Consider the following 14,331-nt stretch of genomic DNA (forward strand, 5'->3'; position numbering starts at 1 on the left):
CTGGGTTTTGTGAGAGTCTTTCATTAAGATTCCACTGTGAAGGCTTTGCACATTGCCCTTTTGTCTATTCACAGTGCTGTGTTATGTAATAGACTAGTGAAGCACTTGATACATCCTACTAGTTTGGTGGTCGAGCCCATGTCGTGAGTATTGCAAGGTACCTTAACTATAGTTTTGAGTTGAGCAAAGCCTTATTAAATGTTGTGCAATTTCATTATTAATTACAATAATAATATTTTGGTTTTTACAATACAGCTATTTTCATGTAAAATTAATGTCTTATAAATTCTTGTAAAACAACATAGTCCGGAAGTATATTTCATAACCAACTTGACTAAAATAATCAACTTCTGCAAAAGATCATGTGAAAATGTTAGTAATTGAAAATATGTAATTAGTAACAAATTTAATGTTATTTTGAACAACTTGTTTATATTTTGCATTTTTCAAAATTTTATATACAACACTAATTGTCTCTAAAATCTATTTATGCCAAACATTCCTGTTTACTGTAATATTTCAAGTTGTACTCAAACATTTGTGAACACACAACTTTCAATTATAAGTTTACTGAGACACGTGTTTATAAATAATGGACTTAATCATTTCGCATTTTTGTGACTTTATTTATAGTACGGCAGCTGCATCTGCTGAGTTAGCTCAGTTTGAGTACAATTACAGATGTGGAAAGGCCTAGGTTGTGTTTTTACTTAAAAACAAACAGTATTTTGTTTTTCAGTGATGTCCTAGCAAGTTTTGTCATGGACTGGAGTGTAAAAAGGAGGTCCTGTGTGGTTCGGTGTATAAATTAGTGCTGCTGCGAACAATAAGCAGAACAAATGCAAATAGTTGCTAGGTTTGCATCTTCATGTTTTCGTGACATAAAGACTGTTCCATAAAATGTTGGGCATGCAGCTGTATAAATTCAGCTTCTTCTTCTAATATTTCAGCTGAATACTGTCCAGCCATCTTCAGAGTGAGTCGAGGTGACTAATGCTCAGCATTTGCTCCATCCCTTTAAACCCGAGGACCGAACTGCTGCATGGTCAGAGCAAGTGCTGGAGTGTTTGTCACCTCAGCTCACTCTGAAGATGGCTGGAAAGTATTCAGCTGAAATATTAGAAGAAGCTGAATTATATGGCTGCATGCCCGAAATTTTATAGAACAGTTGCTACATTATTAATTAATGTACACAAACCCAAGAGCTAATTGTTCAATATCCTGAGTAAAGTAACTTTAAAAAAAAATATTTTTTTTAGGTACTGTACGTAAAATTCAGTCTCTTCGTGATTCTCATTGGCTTGTTGTTCCAACCAGTTCATTTGCTAATCCAGATATATTTTCTGCTAAGGAAAATAATGGTTTTTATTATGTATAACTATCAGATGATGACATTAGAACTGTAAATTTCAGTAGGAAACAGCCACCATTGTCTTCTGTAATACTGACATTGTTAAATTCATTGATTTAATGAATGTATAATATACTCATTGGATACAGTGGTTAGTGGTTTATAATATTTAGCAATTTATTTCTCCATAAAACGATACAAGACTGGAACAACACTGCTATGTAAACATTCAGTTTTTTTCTTTGGTGTTTCACATTAAATCAATCAGTCAAAGAAATGGTGGAGCATTTTAAATAAATATAATTTATTGTAAATAATGCTTCATTTCCAAGTAAATGTTGTTTGTATATAAAATCCCAAGAAATAAAAATGTATAAAGGTTAATATATTTTCAAGACAGGATACATCAAATGCAGCAGAGCACACCTGAACTAAAAATTAACAACATTGTGCATATTAACTGTGGTGATTAAACATTTTATTATTTACTACATTATACAATATCTGACAGTTTCACTAAGTCACATTGTAATTTCAGCTTCAATCTTTCATACAATGGAACATATTCATCTTCATTATCATTGTTGGCTAATTCTTCTTGTTTCAAATCCACTGTGTTATCTGGACTACATTTTCTGCCTACAATATCTTCAATTATTGATGTGAGATCCATATCTTCATCACCAGAAACCTTACACATGTCACATTCATCTGACAGAATGGAACAGTTGCAAAGCAGTGAACTGCTTTCACTTTCTTCACTACTTTTATATTTCTGTGTACATTCTGATTTGACAAGAGATTGAATGCCCTTTTTTAATACTTTCATTCTAAGATCAGTTTTGTTACTTGCCCGTTTGGGAGTACTCTGATAGGTTGGGGTTAATGCTCTTTTGTATTGTTCAGCAGACACTCCAGAATTAATATCTGTTTCTAAGTTGTCAACAGTACTGATTGACAACCGGCTGAAGAACTTCTCAATATTATGGTATCCTTCTACAACAGTTTTCTTCGTAGCATTTTTCCGTTGGCAAGCTTTATCATTAACATGCTGACAACCTCCATTCTCCTTAGATTCACAGAGACAAGGCACAGACACTGTTTTCACGGAAGGCTTTTGTTTTCTTTTGGTCTTCTCTTTTCCTGATAATAATGAATAACATATTAGCAAAATCTTATTTATGATGCACTTCTCATTTAATTACAATTTTGTTTTGTTTGAAACTGTGTCTAATAACAAACTACATTTAAAATTCAGCACATTACTTAAAAAATAATAAAAATAAATAAATAAATAAAAAATAGTCTGTGATTTTGTGTGTCTATATGAATGGCCATAAAACCATATATGTAACAATACTTATCAAATGAAAAACAGTGGAAGTATTAGTTTAAATAATAGAGAAATCATCACATTTTAAGTAATTACTCCTTTTGTGGGATTTTCATCCACAACTTCATACATGGAGGTCTCTGAGGAAGTGATTGTTGCTAATCTTGCAGAAAACCAAGATCAATGAATTTGAGACATTATTATTTTTAAAGGAAAGAACCGACCCTAAGCAAATCATAGCTTCTTATCATAGTTTTTCATTTTTCATTGCCAATACAGCAAGGAGAGCACAAAACTTATCAAACTGTAATAGATGGAAACAAATACTGTAAATTTCCCACTGCACACAAAGTTAAGAAATCAAATACGTCAGATTCTATACAAAAACACAATGTAACTTTTTGAAAATGTTCTTGGTACCTTTTTTAGATTTTTCTTTTTCAGCCAAGAATTCTTGTACTACTTCAGGGTATGCTGTCTGAACTAGGTGTTGTGGTTCCACAGTCGTTAACAATTTGTCAATAGTAATGCCATCATCCATTTCAATGGTATTCATAAAACCTTCCTCATCATTCCAAAGTATCTCATAACTACAAATACCTTTAACAATCCTTTTCTTTGTTATTATTTTTGGAGAGATTTTCAAAAACCCTTTTGTAGCCTCTATTTTCTTAATTTTACCTTCACTCAAATGCACAAGATGCCATCGTGTTACCAGTGGCATGAATTTTTCAATAGCATAGCATTCTGACCATTTCAGCAACTTTCCTGTGTACTTCTGGAAAAGAAATAAGCAAAAGTATGTCAATTGCTCCAGCCAGAAAGGGCTTCAGTCAAAACATTTGCAAAATGAGATTTTGATGGATATCTTATCTTTATGGATACTTCCGTCATTCTGAGCAAAAAATTATTCAGTCCAGTGCTTAGAAATATACAAACTGAAACTTCTTGTTTAGATTTCTATGCAGGAAGGAATTCAATCCAGGACTAAAGTTCTTCTTGCTAAGAAACTGCATTTAAGAAGGGAAGTAGGACACTTCACAGGGAAATGCTGTTAACTTCAATGTGCAAAATATACTGGGGGGGGGGGGGGGGGGGGGGAATAAAAAGCACCAGGGAACAAGTAATGTAATTTTCTGAATACATTTGTCCAGGTAACATATTTAAGTGATTAACATTGCAAGATCACAGATTAATATAAGCACGAGATAAGCCATTGCAAATTCAAAATGCTGGTACATTAATAACCAGTGTAAGTGCCAAAATGTTGAATGCAAGCATGCAATTGTGCATGCATTGTGTTGTACAGCTGCTGGATGTCACTTCGTAGGATGGAGTTCCATGCCTGTTGCACTTGGTCAGTCAGCACAGGGAAGTTAATGCTCATTGTAAATGATGGTGCAGTTGTCATCCGATGATGACATGTAGAAATGGAGGCAGTTCTGGTGATTGAGCAGGCCAAGGCTACATGATGACACACTGTAGAGCATATTCAGTTAACAACAGTGGCATGTGGATGAGCATTATCCTGTTTGAATATAATCCTGGAATGCTGTTCATGAATGGCAGCACAACAGGTCGAATCACCAGACTCGTGTATTAATTTTCAGTCAGAGTGCATGTGATAACCACAAGAGTGCTCCTGCTCTCATACAAAATCACACTCCAGGCCATAGCACCAGATGCAGATCCAGTGTGTCTAGGCTGCAGAAAGGATGGTTGCCAGATGCTCACCTGGCCTCCTCCTAACCAGCACACAGCTATTAATGGCAACAAAGCAGAACTAGTTTTCATCAGAAAACACAACAGACCTCGACTCCAACCTCCAATGAGCTCTTGCTTGACACCACTGAAGCCACAAACTGTGCTGGTTTGGGGCCAGTGGAATGCCCGCTACAGGTGTCTGGCTCAGAGATGTCCTTGAAGTAATTGATTTGCACAGTTCATGGCGTCAATGGGGTTCCAACTACTGCTCAAATTCTGCTCCAGAAGCAGTACGATGTGCCACAGCCATATGCCGAACACGGCAATCTTCCCTCTCTGTAGTGCCATGTGACCATCCAGAGCCTGGTCTTCTTGTTACTGTACCTTCCCATGACCACTGCCGCCAGAAATCATGTTCAGTGGCTACATCCCTGCCAAGTCTTTCTACAGTATTGTGGAAGGAAAATCCAGCTTCTCATAGCTCTACTAAGCGACCTTGTTCAAACTCAGTGAGCTGTTGATAATGGCATTCTCACTGTCTTAAAAATATTCTTCAGTAACACCAACTCACTACATCCAGTCTCAAAGGTAACAAATGCTCAAGACTGTTAAAGTGCTTATTTAAAGCCAAACTGATTTGCGTCCTTGTAGTGTGCCACTCTCATCCAACATGGGCCAAAGTTCAACGCTGTCATCTTTTGGATGTAGAAACATGCCTACCACCTTAAGTTTTCCTTGCCCAACTCCTCCTTTGTTGCAATTTTTTTCCATTAGTGTATATAGGCTAACTTGTACAATTTGTTTATTGGAAAGAAACAGCTGGTATTGTAGGCCTAAACATTTCTTTGGTAGATAATATTTCCACTTTATCAGGACAAGAAGAAAGTAGATTAGAGAAGAAAAGAGAAAGTAAACCTTTAACATGGGAGAGGAATATTTCAAAAACAGCAAAGCTAAAATGCCAAGTACATGTTCACTATAAAGGACAATACATACCAGCTAAAATTATAGGATATGACTGCAGGAAATTTTTAACTATAATGTATGTAACTAACAGTTTCTTGAACACTATTACTAGTGTCTGTAATAAACAATACACTTTATTATGATAGTGTTAACTGCTTGGATATGTTTCTACAGGGGATTCTTTTATGTTTACAGGTGCAAGAGGTTCCAGTGTTTGATGTGAGATCCATATCTTCAGTGCTTTAGTGCTGATGATAAGGAGCTATTTCAGTACACCTTCAAAACCTCCCCTTTTTGTATAAACAAGATATTTATATCCAGTCACTTACAAACATACATGACATCCTAGAAAAGAGGATTCAGCTTGGCAAGTTGATAAAGTTTTTACTTACCATGCAGTTGTGAGCAACAACAAAAGGAAGGCATGTTACAAAGCAATTCTGCCTCTTCTAGTTACAACTGACAAGAGAGTGAAACAACTGAGAAAGTTGTCTATATTAGATCAGAGTCCAATCAAGCAATGGAAACTTCAGGTCGAAATATCAGCATTGTAGGAACAGACAAACTGCTGCTTACTGTAATGACTGCCAACTCCAGCATCTCAGGCCAAAATACAACTATCATGTAGGATGCAAGCGGCAATTTGGAGGCGCGGGGAAGGGGAAGGGATAGTAATGTATGGGTGGGGTGAGAGATGAACACTGCCTAGTGGAGTGTACAGGGTCTAGACTGCCAACAGGTGCAACATCAGGAGATTGTGGGGCAGAGAAGTAGGGAAAAAAAGGGGAGGAGCGGGGAACAATGGGCGGGTGCATTGGCAGGGGGCTGCAGACAGAGTGGGAGATGAGAATGGGGAGGAGGCGATAGGACAGAGGGGGTTGAAAATGTTGGGTGGAGGATGTGGGGACAGTATATTATTGTATGTTGAGGCCAGGATAGTTACAGGAACTGAGAATGTGTTGTAAGGATAACTCCCATCTGTGCAATTCAGAAAATCTGGTGGTGGAGAGGAGGATTCAGAAAGCTCGGGTAGTGAAGCAGCCACTGAAATCAAGTGTGCATTGTGTTCAGCTGCATGTTGTGCTACAGGGTGGTCACAGTTTGGCGGTGGCCGTTCATTCTCGTGGACAACTGGCTGGTAGTCGTACCAATACAAAAGGCTGTGCAATGATTGCAGCATAGCTGGTAAATGACATGGCTGCTTTCACGTGTGGACCGACCTCTGATGGGGTAGGATAAACCTGTGACATGACTGGAATAGGAAGTGCTGGATGGGTGGATTGGGCAGGTGCTAAAAAGGCACTACTATCCCTTCTCCTTCCCTGCCCCTTCCAGATAGCTGCTTGCATACCACGTGATGCTGGAGCTGGTGGTCATGTATGTGTGAAGTGTACTTGCTTGTGTGTCTCTCTTTTAGTGAAGAAGGCTGTGGCCAAAAGCTTTACATAAGTGTCTTTTAATCATGCACGTCTGCAACTTGATGTGTGCTGTTTAAGGTAAGTAGCTATCTGATTTTTCCTACATTATAAGATCAGAGCCCCAATGATGAAATAGGGAAAACTCCCAGTGTAAACACTTTGTCACCCATAATCAGAAAACTTGTCAGAGAACAATTAAATAGCTACCCAGTAAAAGAAAGCCATTTCTCTGGGAGGACAATTAAGTATTTACATACAAGACTCAATAGAAAGTTGATTCATAAAATGTTCAAGGAAAAGCATATTAACGTCAAATGTAGCTATCAGATTTTTGCTTTGTTTTTGAATGAGAACTACTACTTGTCACTTGGGTGACTTCAGGTGATGCATGCTGCTTGTGCGATGAATTAAAAGTTAATATTTGAAATCTCCATATTAATGATGTGGCAAAAAAGCTGTGTAGTGACTGTGGTGACAGTGCCTAAGAGCAAGGCTAAAAATTCTGTGAGAAATGAAGTTGAAACTCTAATGAAAGATCAACCCCATGTATAATCTCTGGCAATAGATTTTATACAGAACATTCAGTTACCAGTTATCCCAGTCTAGAAAACATTTTGCTTGCCCTAGCTGACTACTAATGAGTTTTGTATTCATGATATTGGGGAAAATAAAGTTAGAATATTGTTTATCACAAGGGATTTGCCACGAAAGGATGTAATGAGGTGTATTCTTTCTTGCATAATTACCTGCATATCATTCCAGCTGAAATTAAATGGCTACATTTGTTTTCAGAAAACTGTGCAGAGCAGAATAAGAATTTTTAACAGACATTGACTGATCTTTAAAAAATGAGCAATTCTTTCGTATCAGAGGACGTTCTTTTCTGCCCTGTGACAGGGCAATCAAATACAACCAATTACACTCTGCGCATGAAATAACCGAACTGATCATAGAAAGAAACACATCTGCAAAATCTGAAATATGTGAAATGAAAACAGAAGATGATTTGGATTTCAAGAACTGGTGGCTACTGATTTATAAAAGACATTGCATATCAGAAGAATCTGTACTGAAGTCTGTATCATGAGACCAAAAAAGTACATTTTGGCATCAACACAATGATGCAGTTTCCATACAGTAGTAAACTCTGTGGATGTCTAAGAACATCCCATTTTTTGATGGTATCATGAAACAGACATTCTGTCTTTCTCATCCTGGGCCTGTTTCAAATTCTACTTTTCCACCAAACTGGGCATATTCCATGGGGAAAGTTCCAGCAAAAGCAACAAAAATAAAGAACATTACTAGAGTACTCACTTCTATACCTAATAAACATCAAGAACTCTACCACAAAACTACATGTTGGCCCACAAGTGAAGTTGTTAACCCACAAGAGCAAGACGAGTCTAAAGAAACTCGAAATGGTGTATAGAATTTTTTTTCTTCTCAGTTATTTTCGTAATAAATATTGGTCGAAAACCAATTGTTTTACTTTATTAATACTCACAATCCTTTTGCATTCCTAAACTATAAGCATATCTTCAAAGTAATAAATGAATCATTTCCTTTTCCCCAAGAAAATGTAAAAGTGAAATGTAAAAATATTTTGGTCCATGCCAAAAGGATTTTAGTCCAACACAAAAAAACTTCCTTTTGTAATTTAAAACACTTCAAATTCATTGAAATTCTCTAAGGACTTTTGCACTCAATCAATAAACAACAGTGATTTTTTTCCTTTAGCTTTGAACTCATACAATAGTGTCCAGAATGTTTTTTTTTTGTTTGTTTTTGCTTTTGTTTTATTAAAACTGGGAATAATGGACTGAAGCCCTTTCAGCATGGAGTGATTCATTTAACATCATTAAGACAACAATGCAGCTTTGTATGTGTCTGTGGGACACCGTTACAAATAGCATCGCCCAACATCGTTCCCAGGCGGAGGCGTGGGACATCTATGACTGAGACATGCAGTGTGCTGTACAGTGCATTACTGATATGTTCCCTTGTCCTGCTTACATTGGGGGCTTCTGTGAACACTGGGATAACTATGAAATTTCATCTTGAGGCACCTTATTGCTTATTAACAACATAGCCACTGAACATAAAACCTGGCTCGTTCGCACTTCCACATGGCTGTACTGCTCTGATTTCATCAGGGCCTGCCACTGCTCAGTGTTTGCATTGTATTCAACAACAAAGTGCATAAAACCAAATTAATGTACTTACACTCTAAACCTACACAGATAAGTTTCGGTGACACAGCATATTCAGTATTCAGGGAGACGCATATCACGCCAGCCTTATCTTCCGCATCTACCACGCTGCGATCGCTGTCATTCTACACAATCACTTTGCATGTACAACTGCTGTGCAATGTCAACATCATGTTCAGGGCTACAACCCTATTGTGGATGTCAGTGGTGGCACTTGTCATACCTTATTATACGGCTTTCCCAGTGCGTCTGTTATCAGACCCACACACACACACACACACAAATGGGAAACTGAAAAATGCCTGGACTAAGGAGATGCAAACGTTATTCAGACACTCTAAGGAGTGTGTCATGAAGGCTGTTTCCCTAGCACCTAGCACACCCTATACCAGATGAACAGGTTACCATCACTACGGATGCAAGTGATTCAGTCATCAAGGTAGTCCTTCAGCAAGAGATGGCAGGTGACATTCAACCCCTCCATTTCTTTTCCAAGAAATTCACAGCCTCACAAATGAAATGGTCCGTATTTGACCATGACTTGGTCACAATATACAAGACTATGTGCCATTTCTGGGAGGATACTGAGGGTTATCAAGGTATCATAAATAATGAATACAGCCAACTGGCAGATGCCATGTCACCCATCAATGACTGTCAGTCCACTACAATTCCACCATCTCTGTCTCTTTCCCCCATATTCCACCAACCTCTTATCATCTGCACAGCATGGAAAACACTGTTGCCAATTATCTCTCACACATGCACATGACTTCCCTCACTCTCAATTGCAGCAAACTGGCTGAGGAGTGGAACATCTATGACACACTATAGTTCGTTCTAAGACAGACCATGTACTGTTCACTTTGTGTGTGTGTGTGTGTTTTGGGATCTTATGGGCGCCCAACGGCGAAGTTATCAGCGTCCTAACATTTATTAAAACAATGTGGATAAGAATGAAAACTGTCATACACGCATGCACTCGAAATGACCACACTGCATGTGGATCCCAAATGGCATCGTGGCTTGTGGACAGTTGGAAAAAGAGGCACTCCAGACGTGGATGAACAACAGTATAGTGTGCGGGTGAAGTTGGAGCTGTGAGGAACTTACATGCTTTGCTCACCATGAGAAGCTGGCACTGGATCGTAAGTGGCAGTTCCCCCGCCTCAGCACTGAGGCTGGGTATGGGACTGGTCCGATAAGTGCCCATGGCCAGCCAAATCCCTTCATGGTGGCCAGCATCAATGATCCGCAAATAAGAGGGCCTCGCTGACCCATACACTGTGCATCCGTAGTCCAGCCATGAACACAGAGAAGTCTGATAAAACTGGAGGAGATGCACCCTGTCTGCTCTCTAAGATCTGTGACTAAGACACTTGAGGAGTTCAGTTCCTTCAGGGTTCGGGCTTCCAAGTCCCGCAGGTGTGACAACCATGACAATCTGGGGTCAAAAATCAGGCCCAGAAACCACACTGTGTCTCTAAAATGTAGGATGGTGTCCCCCATCTTCAAGGCAGTCAAATTAAAAAGACAACAAGAACTATCAAAATAAACACACACACACACACACACACACACACACACACACACACACACACACATTGATCCACAGAAAACTGCAAACCCGTCTTTGTAGCCCACTCCTCTAACCACCGCACTCTAAGTTGCAACTGGCGGCTCTTGCAACACTGGGGGAGGAGCAGAAAACAGCGAAATCGACCACAAATAAGGAGCACTGTACAGGACTCCTTACCAAAGGCATGACACTGCTGATGGCTGTTGCAAAGAGGGTAACAATTAAAACACTGCCCTGACGAACAGTGTTCTCCTGCTCAAATTGATCAGAGAGCGTGGCAACAACTCGGGTCCGAAGAAACCGCTGAGACAGGAAAGACCAAATGAAAACAGGGAGGTGGCCACGAAAGCCCCACTGATGCACTTGTGTAAGTATACAGTGTCTCCAAGTAGTATCGTGTGCCTTACTTATATTGAAGAAAATGCCAATACAGTGATGCTAATGGAGGAAAGCCTGCTGAATAGCTGCCTCTACGAGGGTCAGGTTGTCGACAGTGGATCGATATCGGCGGAATCCACACTGAGAATGGCTAAGGAGTTGCCTGGTCTCTAAAAGCCAGACCAGACCATGGTTAACCGTTCACTCCATGTTCTTTCCTGTACAGCTAGTGAGGGCAATGCTCCAATAACTACTTGGATATGTGCGGTCCTTTCCTGGTTTGAGGAGAGGGATCAGAATTGCCTCCCTCAAAGAGTTGGGGAAGTTGCCTGTCTGCCATATTAGATTAAAACATTTGAGGAAGATTTCCTGGGATGCCGCTGACAAATGTCGAAGCTTGCAGTACCGGATGTGGTCATGACCGGGTGCAGTGTCAGAAGTCTCAGCCAGTGCCGATTCGAGCTCCCACATGGAGAAAGGGCAGTTGTAGGCCTCAGAACCATTTGACCTAAGTCCAACTTTTCCCTCTCTACAGTTGCACGGTAGTGATGAAACACTGGATCCAGGCTTGCAGTGGCAGTAGTTTGTGCAAAATGCTCAGTCAGTGTCTGAGCCATGTGTCTGGGAGTCGTTTGGAGGCAACCCTGTTTCAGCACTGCAGCTATTGGTAAATGGATGTGTATACCAGAAATCCTCCAGATGGCTTCCCATACTTTTGTGGAATGGTTGATCAAATCCAGGAACTCCTGCCATGACCGTTTCTTGCTCTCGTTAATGACACAGCAAGCCTTGGCTCTAGCGATTCGAAAGGCAGTGAGGATTGTCCACTCTGGGGTGGCACTTAAACCGTCGAAGAGCTGCATGCCTGTCCCGGATGACTGAGTGGCACTCTTCTGTCGACCAAGGTAGAGGTCGCTCCTTAAGAGGGCTGAAAGACATTGGTATGGACAGGTCAGCAGCATGATGGATCACACGTATGATGTGATCCACCCATTCCTGGACGCTGTTATGGTGTTCAAAGACAGCCAACTGACTGAACAGCAGCCAGTTAGCCCTGTCAAATCATCCATGTTAGCGGCTTCTGTTCCAGCAACACACCATTCAGGACGTGAATGCGGATGGGGCAGCGATCGCTGGAATGAAGGTCATGAATAGAGATGGTGAGGGCTGGAGAGCAGAGAGGTAGGTCGATGGCTGAGGATGACCCAGTAGCAGCACAGAAATGAGTCGCAGTACCAGTGTTGAGGATGCACAACACTTGAGATGTCAGGAGGCTCTCCAAAACTCGACCCCGAGGGCAAGTAGAGGTTGAGACCCATGGGACATGATGGGCATTTAAGTCTCCCAGGAGGAGGTATGTTGGTTACTGATTTTTAAAAGTACTACAGTGATCAAGTTAAAAATCTGGTAACCATGTCATAAATTTTTTATGTCCAGAAAACACAAAATAAAATAAATATAATACTTACAATAAATTTAATTAAGTCTGGCTGTCTCCATGAAGTGTCTATCGGCAAAGATGATTTTGCTTGATTTTCTTGTAGATATTCATCAAGGACTGCTTCCGAAGGAAAATATGGGTCTGCTACTGCCTTTTTTCGTAACAATAGTTCAGATACAAATATTCTGAAAATAAGATACCTTATTATGTCTCTGGTAAAAGTAATTAGTGACAAGAAAGTAAAACACATGACAAGCAACACAGTAATACATGATCTGAAAGCAATGTGTGATATATCCTGTAGTGGTAATGTTACGTGATACAGTCCTTACTTATACCTTTTGAAAAGAAATCATCAGTGCTTGCAGCAAAAGTATTCTTAACAAAGAGATATTTCAGCTGAGGAATTTTTTTATTCTTACAAGGGAACCTCCCCATCACACCCCCCTCAGATTTAGTTATAAGTTGGCACAGTCGATAGGCCTTGAAAAACTGAACACAGATCAATCGAGAAAACAGGAAGAAGTTGTGTGGAACTATGAAAAAAATAAGCAAAATATACAAACTGAGAAGAACATGCGCAAGATAGGCAACATCAAGGAGATTGTGAGCTCAGGAGTGCCGTGGTCCCGTGGTTAGCGTGAATGGCTGCGAAACGAGAGGTCCTTGGTTCAAGTCTTCCCTCAACTGAAAATTTTACAGTCTTTATTTTCGCAAAGTTATGATCCGTCCGTTCGTTCATTGATGTCTCTGTTCACTGTAATAAGTTTAGTGTCTGTGTTTTGCGACCGCACCGCAAAACCGTGCGATTAGTAGACGAAAGGACGCGCCTCTCCAATGGGAACCGAAAACATTTGATCGCAAGGTCATAGGTCAACCGATTCCTCCACAGGAAAACACGTCTGATATATTCTATACGACACTGGTGACGGCATGTGCGTCACATGACAGGAATATGTTGTCGACCCACCTAACTTGTACACTTAGCGAATGGGTAAAAAGATTCTTCTACCTTGCCCGATTTAGGTTTTCTTGTGGATGTGATAATCACTCCCAAAAAAGTGATGAAAACATAAGAGTTTGTCACATAAGCTGAAAATAAAAAAATAAACATTTCACTCGAGGGAAGACATGAACCTAGGACCTCTCGTTCTGTAGCTGCTCTCGCAAACCACGTGACCACGGCGCTCCTTAACTATCACTGTCCTTGATGTTGTCTATCTTTGCATGGACTACTCAGTTTGTATATTTTACTTATTTTTTTCATAGTTCCACACAACTTCTTCCTGTTTTCTCAATTGATCTGTGTTCAGTTTTTCAAGGCCTATCCACTGTGCCAACTTATAACTAAATCTAAGGGGGGTGCGATGGGGATGTTTCCTTGTTAGCTGTTTAGATGGCTCTGCATATCTTTGCATTCCTATGCAATAACATGCAGAAAGCAGACAGCAATACAGTCACATAGTACTGACAGTATTGGCCAGGTTTATGGAAGATATACAAGACAACACCTCTCAAGGTTTCTCTTGGTATCCAGCTGCACTCTACAAGAAGTCTAAGGGTGTTACTTGTATTGGTATACAATCTTTCAAGGACATTAAAATAATAAGAAATACTGAACAGTGGAAAGTCCAGATTTGAATATCAATGATATCATGAAAAGGATAGGTTGCTATTCACAATAAAGATGGCATGCTGAGTTGTAGACAGGCATGACAAAAGACTGTTACATGTAAGCTTTTGGCCAAAGCTTTAAAAAAAAAGGGGGGGGGGTACACACCCACACATTCTCACAAGCATGCACATCTTGCACACATAAATGCTACCTCCAGCTGTAGTGCCAGAATGCATTGAATGGGAACATTACGGATTTGGATGGGAAGGGGGATGGGATAGCAGGGGAAGAGAAATCAGCACTGCCTGACAGAGTATGCAGGGACTAGATGTG

General features: G+C 40.0%; 1 protein-coding gene across 1 annotated transcript in view; it reads right to left on the reverse strand.

Moving 5' to 3' along the window:
• Positions 1-1,697: 1,697 nt before the first annotated feature.
• The window catches only part of LOC124795228 (flap endonuclease GEN), a 30,263-nt gene continuing 17,629 nt past the window's right edge, over positions 1,698-14,331 (reverse strand). Inside the window, exons 6-8 of the mRNA XM_047259150.1 lie at positions 12,412-12,568; positions 3,105-3,462; positions 1,698-2,494 (exon numbers count right to left, since the gene is read on the reverse strand). Coding sequence (XP_047115106.1) covers positions 1,845-2,494; positions 3,105-3,462; positions 12,412-12,568 — 1,165 coding nt within the window. The 3' untranslated portion in view covers positions 1,698-1,844. The remainder of the gene's footprint in view (positions 2,495-3,104; positions 3,463-12,411; positions 12,569-14,331) is intronic.

The sequence above is a fragment of the Schistocerca piceifrons genome, chromosome 4 (assembly GCF_021461385.2).
Source record: "Schistocerca piceifrons isolate TAMUIC-IGC-003096 chromosome 4, iqSchPice1.1, whole genome shotgun sequence".
Lineage (NCBI taxonomy): Eukaryota > Metazoa > Arthropoda > Insecta > Orthoptera > Acrididae > Schistocerca > Schistocerca piceifrons.